The 12848-nt window shown below is 54.9% G+C and overlaps 2 protein-coding genes across 2 annotated transcripts; one reads left to right on the top strand and one right to left on the bottom strand.

Moving 5' to 3' along the window:
• Positions 1-766: 766 nt before the first annotated feature.
• On the bottom strand, positions 767-4490 carry CHPF (chondroitin polymerizing factor). The gene is made up of 4 exons (XM_027873669.1): positions 4189-4490; positions 2919-3489; positions 2617-2799; positions 767-2524 (listed from the first exon to the last, which is right to left on the bottom strand). Exons 1-4 carry the CDS (start codon positions 4488-4490, stop codon positions 1265-1267), a joined length of 2316 nt encoding a protein of 771 aa, XP_027729470.1. The 3' UTR covers positions 767-1264.
• A 754-nt stretch (positions 4491-5244) lies between these two features.
• On the top strand, positions 5245-12760 carry TMEM198 (transmembrane protein 198). The gene is made up of 5 exons (XM_027873857.1): positions 5245-5297; positions 5932-6142; positions 9838-10413; positions 11421-11623; positions 11961-12760. Exons 2-5 carry the CDS (start codon positions 5977-5979, stop codon positions 12096-12098), a joined length of 1083 nt encoding a protein of 360 aa, XP_027729658.1. The 5' UTR covers positions 5245-5297; positions 5932-5976; the 3' UTR covers positions 12099-12760.
• The last annotated feature ends 88 nt before the right edge of the window (positions 12761-12848 follow it).

The raw sequence follows: 12848 nt of genomic DNA, 5'->3' as shown, positions 1-12848 counted from the left end.
TGGAGAGGGCAGGTGGTATGTGAGTAGACCTTCTCTCCCTGGGGAGTGGTACAGATTCTTGCTCAATAAAAAAAAAAACAAAACAAAAACCCTCTGTATATTTGTAAATAGCTGGGAGAGTGGGGGTGGGAGTGAAATAGGGGTGGGAAAGGGCCAATAGTGATCAGAGAAAAGTGGTTGGGCTTAGAGAGTAGGAGCCCTAGATGTGGACCTTGGGACTAAGTATGTATGTAGGGGAGGGAGGGTCTGTGCCCTGGGGATGAGGGTCTTCTGGGCTGGCCCTAGTTCAGGCCTCTTGGCACAGCCCCATCCTCTGTTAGGGTAAATGGGAATGGCCCCAGCTGGCCTGGTCTGCCCCACCAAGTGTACCCTCTGCCCAACTCCTGGTCCTCCCCTTCCTAAGGTCACCTTCTCATGCTCCCTTAACCTCCATTCTTGCTTCCTTTCAAAAGACCCTAATGAATCTCAGTGGCAGGAGGCCTGTCAGACCTTGGCTAAGCTTGGTTGGTGGGGGGGGGCATACAACTCCCCTCTGCTCCCAACCTTGTCTGATTTTCTAAATCTGTGAAACAAATGGAAATAAAAAGTCACAAAGTATTATATGTGTGTGTGTGTGTGTGCGCGCATCTCAGCAGTCAATGTACATGTGTAGACATGAATGGTTATGGGCATGTGGGGACTGTCGCGATGAAAGTGGAATATAGACCCTGGTTGGAGGAGAGTGAGGTCCCCAGGGAAAGGAAGAATAATAATCAGAGTTCACATCTACAAGTTCAGCTGGTTTATTAAAGGCAATCAGCTTCATCAGGGGATGGGTGGGATTTTAGGTTCTAGGTACTCCTCTTGACCACCCATCAAACTCTATTTTGTAACCAGGCCCTCGTAGCTGAGAGTGACTCTATCCAGACTTTCATCTACAGCTCCCCACTCCCCCTATGCCGGGCCCCCCATGGGAGGAGAGGTGCTGGCGTCAAGCAGACTTTTCTGCATAAATACTTAAAAGGCCATGGCCCACATATTGGGAGCCTGCAGGGCAAGGTGAGTTGGGAGGGCTCCAGCCTCTCCTCTAAGTACCCAGATCAGAGAACACCCTCCTGCCTGCAAATCAGCCAGCTTGCTGCCGGCTCCTTCCAAACCCTGAGGCTAGAGGTCCCCCTCCAAAGCTAGGCCCCCAGGGCTGGAGGCAGAACAGCTCTGATTAGGAAGGGGAGGGCAGGGTCTTCTGTGCTCCTGGTGGACTCGGGAAACAGAGGCTCCAGACAAGTCAGGTGCTGTTCCCTTGCTCTTGCTCAAAGAGCAGCATGGCTAGCTGAGCCCGGGAGCCCAGGCCCTCCAGGGCGCTCTGGCGGCAGTGGTGGTAGAGGCCCTCACTGAGCTGAGCCCCGCAGGGCTGGTGTCGGTAAGGCTGCAGCAGCGCAGGCTCCACAGCCCGCAGCACGTGCAGGCTGGAGAACTTCAGGAACAGGTCATACAGCTCCACACCCTCCAGAAGCTCCTCCTCCTGCTCCCAAGCCTTTGCCAGCTGCCCTCGGGCCGCCACATAGTCAGAGTTGTAGAAGCAGGCTTCGCTGGCCACGTGGCGGTCAAAGTGACCCGTGTCCCGGCCCAGCTCAGGGGGTCCCGGGCCCTGTGGGGGGGCCACGGCAGGATGGAAGGCTTGGAAGTGCATGGGGAAGAAGGCCTGCCAGCCAGCAATTGCGTGCATCCGGCATCGGTTCAGGAAATCAGAAGTGAGGACTGTGGCCGGCCCAGCCAGCAAGAAGAGCGTGTCCAGCGAGTGCTTCTTGGAAAGCAAGTCCAGCAGGCGAAGGGGTGACGGGGCCGCCGTCTGCACGCTGAGCCAGGGCACTTGCGAGCCAGGGTAGCGTCGTTCTAGCTCGGCCACACGGCTCTTTACCGGTGCGAAGATGTCGGCGTGGGTCACGTGTTGGGCTTGCTGCGGCTCGTAGAGCAGAAGCAGGGTCAGTGCCACCGCGGTGTCCCCCGGCTCCAGAGCGGCGGCAGCGAAGGCCTCCAGGAAGTGGGGCGCCAGGTCGATGTCGGCTGCCGCCAGGGGCAGCAGCACGGTGAGGCGGGAGGCCTCGGTAACATAGGGCACCGGCAGGATTTCCACCCGGCTTAGCGGCCTCAGGAGCTGCACTCGGCGGGTGAGGTGGCGGCGGGCCCCCTCTGGGGTTAGCGCCTCCAGTTCCAGGTCCAGCGTGTACTCCATGCCCCGGGTGGGGTCAAAGCGGCGGTAACCGTTGAGCAGCTGTTGCTTCCGAAGCTGAAGGGCAGGGTGGTAGCGGCGGTTTAGCTCTTCTAGGGCAGACCCCAGCACATCGGCTACATCATCTTGGTCAGCTCCTCGCAGAGAACAACTAGGGGACCCATCTGCGCAGGAGAAAACATGCTTCTCCGTAAAGTAGTCCCAGCTCAGCACCTCGAATCGAGAGGATGGCCGGAATGGGGCTGGGATGCCTAATGGCCAGGATGCCTCCTGTTCCCCATCCACAGAGAGCAGGCTTGTGTTCTGGATCTCCAACTGGATGAGGAAAGATTAGGGCATCACAGACAGGTTATCACAATCCCTTCTCCCTCCCACTAACACTCAACCCATGGCCCCTGGGCCCTCACCTGCAGCTCCTGGATCTCCTGGTAGGTGCGCTCCAGCTCAGCTCGTGTGAATGCCTTGTGCAGCTTGTACATTTGCACGGGGTCCCTTACGGGGTGGGCAGTCAGGGCACTCTGGAAGTGGGGATCCCCCTCCTGCACCGCCTCCCCTGCACCGCCCAGTTCCAGGTAGTTATAGTGCACGCCCTGGGGCCAGGACAGGGGAAGGAGTAAGGGGGACCATTTCTCTCACTCTATCCCCAGCCCTGGCTCTCCATGCTCCACCCCGCTCCCCTTCCTGAAGGCCCTCCTGCCCAACTCCCCACCTGGTGCTCGCCTGTACAGCTGACCCCAGTGGCATCAAAGATACAGCGGCCCAGCCATTCATCAGGCCGAGAGCTGACAATATCATTTCGGCAGCTCTCCAAGTGTGGCTGTAGTTGCTGCAGGAGCATGCGGGATAACAGCACCCCAAAGCCACTGTGGCAGTATCGACTTGGGGTGGGTTCTCCGATGAATTCTTGGGGCCGGCCCAGGTAGAGGTGGGAGGCTGTGGCCAGGCTGAGGTGGCCAGCCAGCCGGGCTAGCCTGTGAGCCTCTGTATAGGTGGTATCTGGCACCAGGAAGAACCAGTCAAAATCTTCCCCATACTTCTCCAAGAGGTGCTGAAGAGCCAGATGCAGTTGCCCAATAGGCCTGACCTCCCCCAGGGCCACCACTGACATGCCAGGGGGCTCCCTGCGGCTCTTTCTGCCAGTGAGGAACACCACCTGCTCCAGCCAATGTCCAAGTGTCCGGTTCACTGCCACACCCAGTGAGGGCAGGGTATCCTGGGTGGTGAGCACAGCCACCAGCAGCCTCTGCCGGATGCCCAGCTCTGTGCTGATGTATCGAGTCCTAGGGAAGAGGGAGGTGGGATCATAATGACAACTCCTAGTCCTGACCTGTGAATTCCTTGTGGGAACTCCCTCCACCAATGTAACCCCACTGTAGTTTGTAGTCTTAGCCACTGTAGTTAATGTGCTGTAGAGAAGTGCTTGTGGCATGGGAGGTGAAGTATGAGTCAGAAGGGGGATCTGAATGTAAGTCTTCCTGACTCCAAGGCTGGCCCTCCATCCACTATGCCAGAAGTACTGCTTATCTCTGTTTTACAAAGGTTCAGAGAGATTCTGATTTGCCTGGGAATATCCAGCTCCCAAGTGTCTGAGCTGTACCTCTAACCAGACTAATCAAGGGAATAAGAAAACTCCAGGGCAAGGAGTGCCTCCAGAGCCTTAGCAAAGGAAGGAAGGTGACTTTTGGCAGCAGGGACTGGATGGCCCTCACCTCCCCGCAGGGCCCCACCATTCCTTAGGGATGCAGGGCCATAGGAAGTCATTGGGGACTAAAGACTTCCTGGCCCAGGCCGGCCCCTTCCTGCCCAGGCTGGATCCAACTCCCGCAGTCCCCCTCCACGGCTCCCTCTCCAGTCTCCGCTGGCCTGGACTGGTCCCCGGGGCCGGCTGTTTTTGTTGAGGGGTGGGGGGTGGCGGGGCTGCTGCCTTGTCTTGGGGCTGGGAGGGGGCGGGGCAGGACGGAGGGAGAGGTGTCCCCTACCTGACTGCTTTCTTGGGGATCTGGCTAGAGTGCGTGGGGCGATAGGGCACCACGCGGGGTTCCCAGCTCTCCGTGTCCTCGGGCCGCTCGCGATCCGGGCTGCTCTGCACCGAGTTGGGCCGGCGGGCTGCGTTGGTGTAACCGCGGAGGGGCAGGTCGGGGTCCCCGGGGCGGGGCGGACCGGGGCCGCAGGGCTCCTCCACCCAGGTAACGCTGAGCAGGCTCAGGGTGAAGCCCAGAGAAATGCCCACGGCCACGGGCCCCGCGGGCCGCAGCACCGACAGCAACAGCGAAGCCCGCATGGCCCCGGCCCCGGAGACCGACTCAGCTCCGGCTCAGCCCCAGCCCGGCCCTGTCCCCGACCCAGGGTGTGGGAGGTGTGTACCCCGCTGGGGAGGGGGTGCCCTCGGCGGGGGGTGCCTCGCCGGGGGGCTCTCGGCAGGGGTTGCTCAGTGGGGGGCGGGAGCAGGAGCAGGGGCGCGGGGATGGGGGCGGGCTCGGGGCCAGGGAGCAGGGGGGCGGGAGCGCCGCGACGGCGCGATCCTCCTCGGTGGGCCAGAGCCCGCCGCCGCGATCCGTCTCGACTCCGACTCGCTCAGCCTCGAGCCGCGGGGTCGCAGGTAGGTCCAGAGCCTCCCCGACCGGCCGCAGTCGCCGCCGCCGTCCGACGTGTCACTGGAACGGCCCCGCCCCGGGGGTGGAGCCGAGCGCTCCCGCTTCAGCGGGGGCGGGCAGCGGGGCGGGACAGAAGACCATCGACCCCCGCCCCCTCCTCCTCCCGGAAGTGCCCCCGCTTCTGTGCTCGGGGGCCGGCCCTTGCCAAGTCCGTCCCCTCTCCCGGAGCGGACGGTGCGTGCAGGGTGGTGACGTCAGGAGCAGCCCTCCTCCGCCTGGGTGGTGCGCCCGGAGTGACGTCAGGAGCAGAGACCGGAGCTGTCCATCAGCACCAAGAGGCCTCGGGCGGGCTGCTGGGCATGGGGCCGTGGCGCCGGGCCTGCCTGAGCCAGAGCTGGAGCTGGAGCTGGAGCTGCAGCCCGAGCCCACGGGAGCCACGGGGCCTGAGCCGGACCCAAGCAAGGAGCCGGCGGAGCAGCGGCAGTGCTGTGCAGGTACCAGCCCTTCCGCCCCTGCCCCTCCACAAAGCACTGTTTTCTCCACCTGGTGTCCCTACCAACCCGCTCTCCGAGGACTCCCTCCCCATTCCGGAACTTCCCGGCCCTGCCTCGAGTCCCCTACTCCTCCTCCTTAGCTTTAGGCCCCTCCGCACTCGGCCCCTCTGCCCTAGGTGCCTTCTTCCCCAATCTTCCCACTTCCCACTATTATTTCAGCCCCTGGTCCTCTTTATCTACAGCCCAGACCCTCTAGCCTCAGTCCCTTGAATCTCCTACACTCCTTACTTTTTGTCCCCCTCACCCTTCACCCCGTCTCTTGGTCCCTCTGTTTCCAGTCCCTGCAGCCACAGGGCTTCCTTCATTTCCCTTCGTCTCTCTCTGGCCCCTTCAGCACTAGTAGGCTTCTCTCCCCTCTACTCCTACCCCTGGGGTTATGATGGCTTTGGAGCTGGAGAACTAGTGTGCCTCTCCTTTGGTCCTAAGTGGTGGGCTTAAGTGCCCTCTACGGTAATTGAGAATGTCCCACTGAGTCTTTTTAGAAAGCCTCCCTAGCCTTTCCCCTACAGCTCTCAACTCTGGCTCCCATCCTGGTGACACCAGACTTCTGTGACCCCAGTTCCCTTTCTGCCAGGCTGCCCCGGGTGGGTGACCCCACACCTCTTCCCTCCTTGGCAACATGTCCGGCACTGTGGAGACACTACGGTTCCAGCTGCTGCCCCCTGAACCAGATGAACCTCTCTGGGGTGTCCCCTGTGAGCAGCCCCTGGAGCGGAGGTACCAGGCACTGCCCTCCCTCGTCTGCACTATGTGCTGCCTCTTCGGTGTTGTCTACTGCTTCTTTGGTGAGACCCAGATCCCTGGGGAACCCCAGCTCAATCCCTCCACCCAGATCCCTTTTCTTAGGGTCCTAAAGACCCTTCCTTAAACCATCATCTTAATCTCTCATTCCTTTCCTCACACTCCTCCCCCCACCCCAGGTATTTCCTGATGTCCCTGATGTCCCTGTATGGTACTGGAAAGAGAGGGACAGTGGGGACTTTGGTGGTTGAGTTCAGAGCTAGGGCAGGGGACAGGGTTGGTGACTTAGGACAGGGGCTCGGGGATGGGGGATGTCCAGTCCTAAGAGTAGCTGAATCTAGGAAGCCAAGACCAAGGCTGCTTCTTGTGTATGCCGCCTCCTCCTTCCCTTCTGTGAATCTATCCCTTTTATAGACTATGTGACTGAATCTCTTATGATGAAGTTGTAATGGAGCTGTGATATGTTGCCCAATCTAGGGGTGTATTTATGAGCTTGGCCAGGTTGCCACATCTAAGGATGCTGGGCAAATTATAGATGACCTAGGAGATGGCAATCCAGACTATCTCTCCTCCCACCCTTCTTCCATTCTACCTGACCCCAAATCCAGAAATTTCTACTCCTCACCTTGAATGGTACATATTTGCATTCCAAATTGTGTACTAAGGGCCTTAACATCACCTGCTTCCAGGTGACACAAGACACCTTACTACCTATTTAATCTCTCTGGGCCTCAGTTTCCTCATCTATAAAATGAGTAGGTTGGATTAAATGACTCCTAAGGTAATTTCCAGCTCTAAGTCTGACATCTATGCAATTTCCATATCTTTGGTTCCCCGTGTCCCTTAAACTCTGACCTTTCATCCAAATTTTCCTGCTCCAAGTCCAAAAAATCCCAGTGTTTTCTGGTTTGCAATCTCCTTCTTGATTCTTGATCTGTGACCACTTTATCAGTGGATCCAGACCTAGCTCTTAGATTTTGCTGAATTCAATCAGCTTCTAGGGATATCGACTTATTGACCAGTATAGGGTACATTTGCTCTTGAGCCTAGGGTTTTTGTTTTTCATTAGTTTCTAAATTTACCAGATTACTGAATCACAACTCAAGGCACCATGCTTCCTTAGCCTTCCTGGTTCCCAATCCTGCCTAACTCCTTAGGCCCTGAGAGTTGCTGCACCTAAGCCTTAATGACTACTTCTCCCTTCTTCTGCAATTGCAACCATAAATTGGGTGCCCAATTCTGGTATCTACTTTCTCTTTCCTTTCTAACCCCTGCTGGCATGAAGTAGAGACAGCAAGAGTCAATTTCTAGATTTATTTACAAGGGGAAAAAGCATATGCAAATCAAGAATATACTCTATTGTTGTTGTTGTTCAGTTGTTTAAGTTGTGTCCAACTCTTCATGACCCCATTTGGGGTTTTCTTGGCAAAAATACTGGAGTGGTTTGCCATTTCCTTCACCAGATTATTTTACAGTAGAGGAAACTGAGGCAAATAGGGGTTAAGTGACTTGCCCAGGGTCACACAGCTAGTAAGGATCTGAGGCTAGATTTAAATTCAAGTCTTCCTTGACTCCAGATTCAGTGCTCTATCCAGTGCTCTGCACCACCTAGCTACCAAGAATATACTAGGGTAAGGTAATTAGAACTGTAAATTAATAAAAAACAAACAAACAAACAAACCCCAAACTATTCAGTACTAACCTGGATGGTATTAGATGGTAAGCTATTCTACCTAGCCAGTTTCCTGGGGCTAGCTTGATGTACAATCCCATATAGCTTTAGAATGTCTGGATCTCTTAGGGTCTCATCTGCCCAAAAGAATGACATTTCATGCCAGCAGAACTCTCTCCACTGACTTAGAATTCATCTACCAGGGTGGACTTTCAGGGTCCCGAACTTTTTGCTGTGTAATCATTTATCTTCCTTCTGCCAAACATAAAACTGGATCAAAGTCATCAGAATATAGATTTAGAGCTGGAAGAGATCTTAAAGGTAATTTATTTCATTCTCCCTCCCCCCCCTACCTCCACCCCAATTAAAAATACAGAAACTGAAGGCAAGAGAGGTTAAGCCCAAGGTTGCACTGGTAGGAAGTAGCAGAGGTGAAATTTGAACTCAGATTCTCTGACTGCAAATCCAACCCTCTTTCCACAGCTCCTTGATGCTCCTAAAGAATTAACAGTTTTTTTCTATCACCTCAAAAACAGAATATACCACCACTCCAAACATACACAAAGCTAAGTTGTCTGTCACATATCTTTACCTTCAGGGTTCCCCGACTTGGCCTTCATTTTGTGTATCCTCGTTACCCCTTGCTCTGATCCCCATCTCTATGAACCCCCATCACCCCCATTTTTCTGGCCCCAGGGTCCCAGTCTCTGATGCCATGTCTCACATAACTGTTATATCTGAACCCTCTATAAAACTTTCCTCTTTGACCAACTTACGTCCATCTCTTTGAGGCTCCCATAAGTCCCATATCTCTGACTCCCTGGACCACTCTCTGATGTCCTACAACCAGGTGGCTCCATCTCTTGGGCCCTTTATGAGATCTACACATCTGGTCCTTATCCCTTCTGTTGTTCTGACCTCCCTGCTTCCCACCCTCATGGCCTTCACCTCTCTCTATCTTCTATCTGCCTGACCTCTTATAAACTTTGTCTCTCAGATTTATCATTACCCCATCTTTCAGACTCTCCACCTTCCATATTCTGGACACTCCCCCCCATCCCTCAGGCAATAGCCTTCATTTCTTTGAATCCCATGACTTCATTTCTCTGGGTCCCCATGATTTCTTGGTTTCTAACCTTTTCATAATGTCATCTCTACAGCCTCTCCATGTGAAGAAATGCCCCTCCTGTTAGTGGATTCAACCTTGATAATGAAACAGATTAATGTTGTTGGGAAGATTCAGAGGAGGCACCACCTTTGGGAGTGAAGGAACCTGGAAAAGGGGTTGGAGGGAGGCAGGGGGAAGGATGTATGACCCTGTGATGAGAGAAGGCCAGGATATATGGCTAGTTAGCCCAAGAGGCTGTGCTAGCCTATTGTGACTAGAGTAGGGGAACTTTAGGATAACATTACTGTGCTCTGTAGCTTGACAAGTAGTACCCTGTGAATAGGTTTTATTTCTCCCCTTTCCTCCTTAAAGTTTAGTAAAGCACTATAAAAAAGAAATCCAACCTCTGACTTGGGAGCACCAAAGGGGAAGGAAGGCAGAGATTCACATTTAGGCCAGGAGAATTGGACCAACTGGGGTATTTTGGAAGCTGGATGAGAACTGATGACTGACAGTCCACATTAGTGGCTCAGGAATCAAGGGCACGGTATGAAGTGGAAAGGGAACTTAAGAACCCAGGTATGGCTGAGAAAGACAGTGTCTTTCCTGCCTGGGGTTTGTTTCTGAATATTATATCCCACTGACCATCTTCACGAGCCCTTAGATTTCCCAACTCTCTGACCCTCCCTACCCTCCAGTCACCTTAATCTCTTGGATTCTTCATGACCTCCTTCGATCCCATTCCCTTATTTATCTGAGCCCACAGTCCCGTTTTCTGATGTCCCACTAGCCTACCCTTCTGACCTGTCACCTCTTTGGCCCTTTGGCTCTTCACTCTCTGATCTCTGTTTCTCATCTCTGTATCCCCTGTCTCTCGCCCCGATGACCCTCACCCCTCTGACCTGCTCCGTGGCCTCCGTCTTAGCCCCTTCTCTGCCCCCTGCCCATGTTCCCTACAGGTTACCGCTGCTTCAAGGCCGTGCTTTTTCTCACGGGACTCCTCTTCGGCTCAGTGGTCATCTTCCTGCTCTGCTATCGAGAGCGGGTGCTGGAGACGCAGCTGAATGCTGGGGCAAGTGCGGGCATTGCCTTGGGCATTGGCCTGCTGTGCGGGCTGGTGGCCATGCTGGTGCGCAGTGTGGGGCTCTTCCTGGTTGGGCTGCTGCTCGGGCTGCTGCTGGGGGCTGGCGCCCTGATGGGCTCTGGCCCCTTCTACCAGCCAGGCTCTGTGTGGGGGCCACTGGGGCTGTTGCTGGGAGGGGGTCTGCTGTGTGCCCTGCTCACGTTGCGCTGGCCTCGGCCGTTCACCACTCTGGCAACTGCTGTGGCCGGGGCTGCCCTCATTGCAGCGGCTGCTGACTACTTTGCAGAACTGTTGCTGTTGGGGCGCTATGCTGCAGAGAGGCTTCGGGCTGCCCCAGTGCCTCCACTTTGCTGGCGGAGCTGGGCCCTGCTGGCCATCTGGCCTCTGCTAAGCCTGATGGGCGTCCTGGTACAGTGGAGAGTCACAGCTGAGGGGGACTCACACACAGAGGGTGAGACATCATGCTGGGGGTGGCAGCTACTGGGGGTGGTGGAATGTGTGCTGGAGGCAAGGCAAGAAACAGACAGAGGGAATTCATAGCAAGGATGAACAATGTAGGAGTGGGGTGGTGTAGGGGGACTTATACATTAAGGGTTGGTATATGGCATAGAATCAAAGATTTAGAGCCAGAAGGGATGTTAGAGATCATGTGGTCCAACTCTCTAAGGAGACAAACTGAGGCCCAGGGAGAGAATACAGCTTGTCCAAGGTCACACAGGTTAGTGAGATAGCTGGTATTCAAACCCAGGCCCTTTGACTTCAAATCCAGTGTCTTCCATTACAGACCTGAGGGTGGGGGGAGGCCCAGAGTCCATTGTTGGGAGACGGGTTCTCACCAAATTGGGAGAGGGGAGATAGAAAACTTGAGAAGCACCCAGGAGGATTGGGGTGGAGTACAGGAACAGACAAAAAGGGTAGGGGAGGGGTGGCTGATAAAGGAAAATAAGGTTTTATTGGTTTGGGAAGGGAATAAATATGGAGGGATCACGGGAGAGAGGATGGGGGTAAATAGAGATGAAGACAGAGAACACCTCCACACTGAGAGTGAGAGACATTAAGGGATGGAATGAACCAGGGGAGAAGTGACCTGGGTTGGGGGAGAGAGTGTGTTCCTAATGACCCTTTGAAGGAGGAGAGACAGAAATAGTGGGTTCCATGCTAATAAAGCGCTTTCTTCCTGACAACCATCTGAGGTAGGTAAAGTGAATATTATTCTCATGTTGCAGATGAGGTTAATTCATTTGTCTGAGGTCACACAGATGCTAAGTCAGAGCTAGAACAAGAATCCAGGTGTTGAAATGAGAAATCCAATGCAACCTCCATTAGACTCTAATGGGAAGATGAATTGGGGAGTATATCCAGGGGGAAAAAATCAGGGGTAAAGGGTAGATTTCAGAAACCGAAGAGGAGCCTGGGTGCCCAGTGGCCACTTTTCCCCTCCATCTCCTGGCCTCTCAGTGGTGATTAGCCGGCAGCAGCGGAGGGTACAACTGATGCGAATTCGGCAGCATCAGGAGCGGAAGGAGAAGCGAAGAAGGAAGAGACCCCCTCGGGCTCCTTCTCGGGGTTCCCGGGCTCCAACAAAGCCTGGCCCTCCTGATTCTGGCTATCGTCGAAGGCCTGTGCCCATCAAACGCTTCAATGGAGACGTACTCTCTCCTGTGAGTATCCCTTGTCTAGACATCCCTGCTTGTCTTGGCTTTGTTTAGTGAGGAGGGTGTTCAGGACTGTGGCATCTAGGTCAGACACCACAGAGAGATCTGGCATTTTGTTCATTGGCATCAGGGGTCATAGTTTCAGAAAGGAGGTTTCTAAGTCATAGGACCTGTTAGTTCAGGGTCTCATGACCCTTGATTTGGGAGTTAGAGAGGGTGTGGGGTTTTAGGCCTATGGATCTTAGGGGCAGAGTGTCATAGGAGTAGGAATTTTGGGAAATAGATTATCTCCAGAGTATGGATTTGGGGAGTGAATCTCAGATTTGTCATTTCTTTTACCTAGAGCTACATCCAGAGTTTTCGGGACCGGCAGACGGGGAGTTCTTTGAGTAGTTTTGTGGCACCCCCAGTAGACCTGGATTATGAATGTGGTTCCACAGTGCCACTGACAGCTGGCTCAGGACCCCCTGTTCGAGTATAGCTTAACCCTCATCTGGTCAGAGGAGACCTTGAAACTTGACTCTGGACACTTCAGACACTGACTCTGCCAGTTGGGGGTGGGGAGTAGCTTTGTCCTTGTTCCATAGACTGGACAGGACCAGGGCTTCCTTCCCTGCCCAAGGGCTGGCCCCCTGATCAGAGCTCCCTGAGGGGGCTAAGATCAATTAGCCTGAGGGTAACCTACTCAGACCCTTCCTTCAGGGGTTACAGAGAGCTCACTTGGCCCATATGAGCCCCCAAAGGAAAAGGATATGCCTTTGGGGCTGAACTCAGGAGTCGTGGGTTTGTATGTTGGGGGCGGAGTGAAGGGGACACCATCAGTCCCCTTGCCTTAGATCTCTGGTGTGTAGGGCTTCCTTCCGGGGGGACACTCAGCCTTCTCTCTCTCAGTGTTGTTGGTCCTAAGGGCCATCCCCCTGCACGCCTATGTTGGTGGGAAAGGCCCACCCTGTCACCTCATCCCCAACCCATGGGCTGGGGTTGCTTTCTGCTTTCTGGGGCTGCTATTCCTTCAGGCAGCATCCCTTCTGTCTTGGGGGAGGCCGCAATGCCCTTTGGCCCTGCATCCCCCACCCCTCCTCATCCTCTGCTAGATGCCAGCTCTGTAGGTGTTTGGTGGAAGGTGGGCAGGGGTCTCTGGAATTGCCCGGGGTGGAGTGGAAGGAGGGAATGGGGGAGGGCTTGGGGGTGGAGAGTTTGGGTGGGTGGGTTTTGGGAGCTTGTGCACGGT

The sequence above is a fragment of the Vombatus ursinus genome, unplaced genomic scaffold, assembly GCF_900497805.2.
Source record: "Vombatus ursinus unplaced genomic scaffold, bare-nosed wombat genome assembly UNPS02014802.1, whole genome shotgun sequence".
NCBI classification, from domain to species: Eukaryota; Metazoa; Chordata; class Mammalia; order Diprotodontia; family Vombatidae; genus Vombatus; species Vombatus ursinus.
The sequence above is the reverse complement of the archived record's forward strand: the minus strand, read 5'-3'. Positions and strand labels throughout refer to the sequence as shown.

Coding starts and splice junctions, on each gene's coding strand:
- CHPF (XM_027873669.1), bottom strand. CDS start 4,490: ATGCGGGCTTCGCTGTTGCTGTCGGTGCTGCGGCCCGCGGGGCCCGTG. Junction 3,490..4,188: donor ATCCCCAAGAAAGCAGTCAG/GTAGGGGACACC, acceptor CCTCTTCCCTAG/GACTCGATACATCAGCACAG. Junction 2,525..2,616: donor AGGAGATCCAGGAGCTGCAG/GTGAGGGCCCAG, acceptor TTCCTCATCCAG/TTGGAGATCCAGAACACAAG.
- TMEM198 (XM_027873857.1), top strand. CDS start 5,977: ATGTCCGGCACTGTGGAGACACTACGGTTCCAGCTGCTGCCCCCTGAA. Junction 6,143..9,837: donor TGTTGTCTACTGCTTCTTTG/GTGAGACCCAGA, acceptor TGTTCCCTACAG/GTTACCGCTGCTTCAAGGCC. Junction 10,414..11,420: donor GGGGGACTCACACACAGAGG/GTGAGACATCAT, acceptor CTGGCCTCTCAG/TGGTGATTAGCCGGCAGCAG.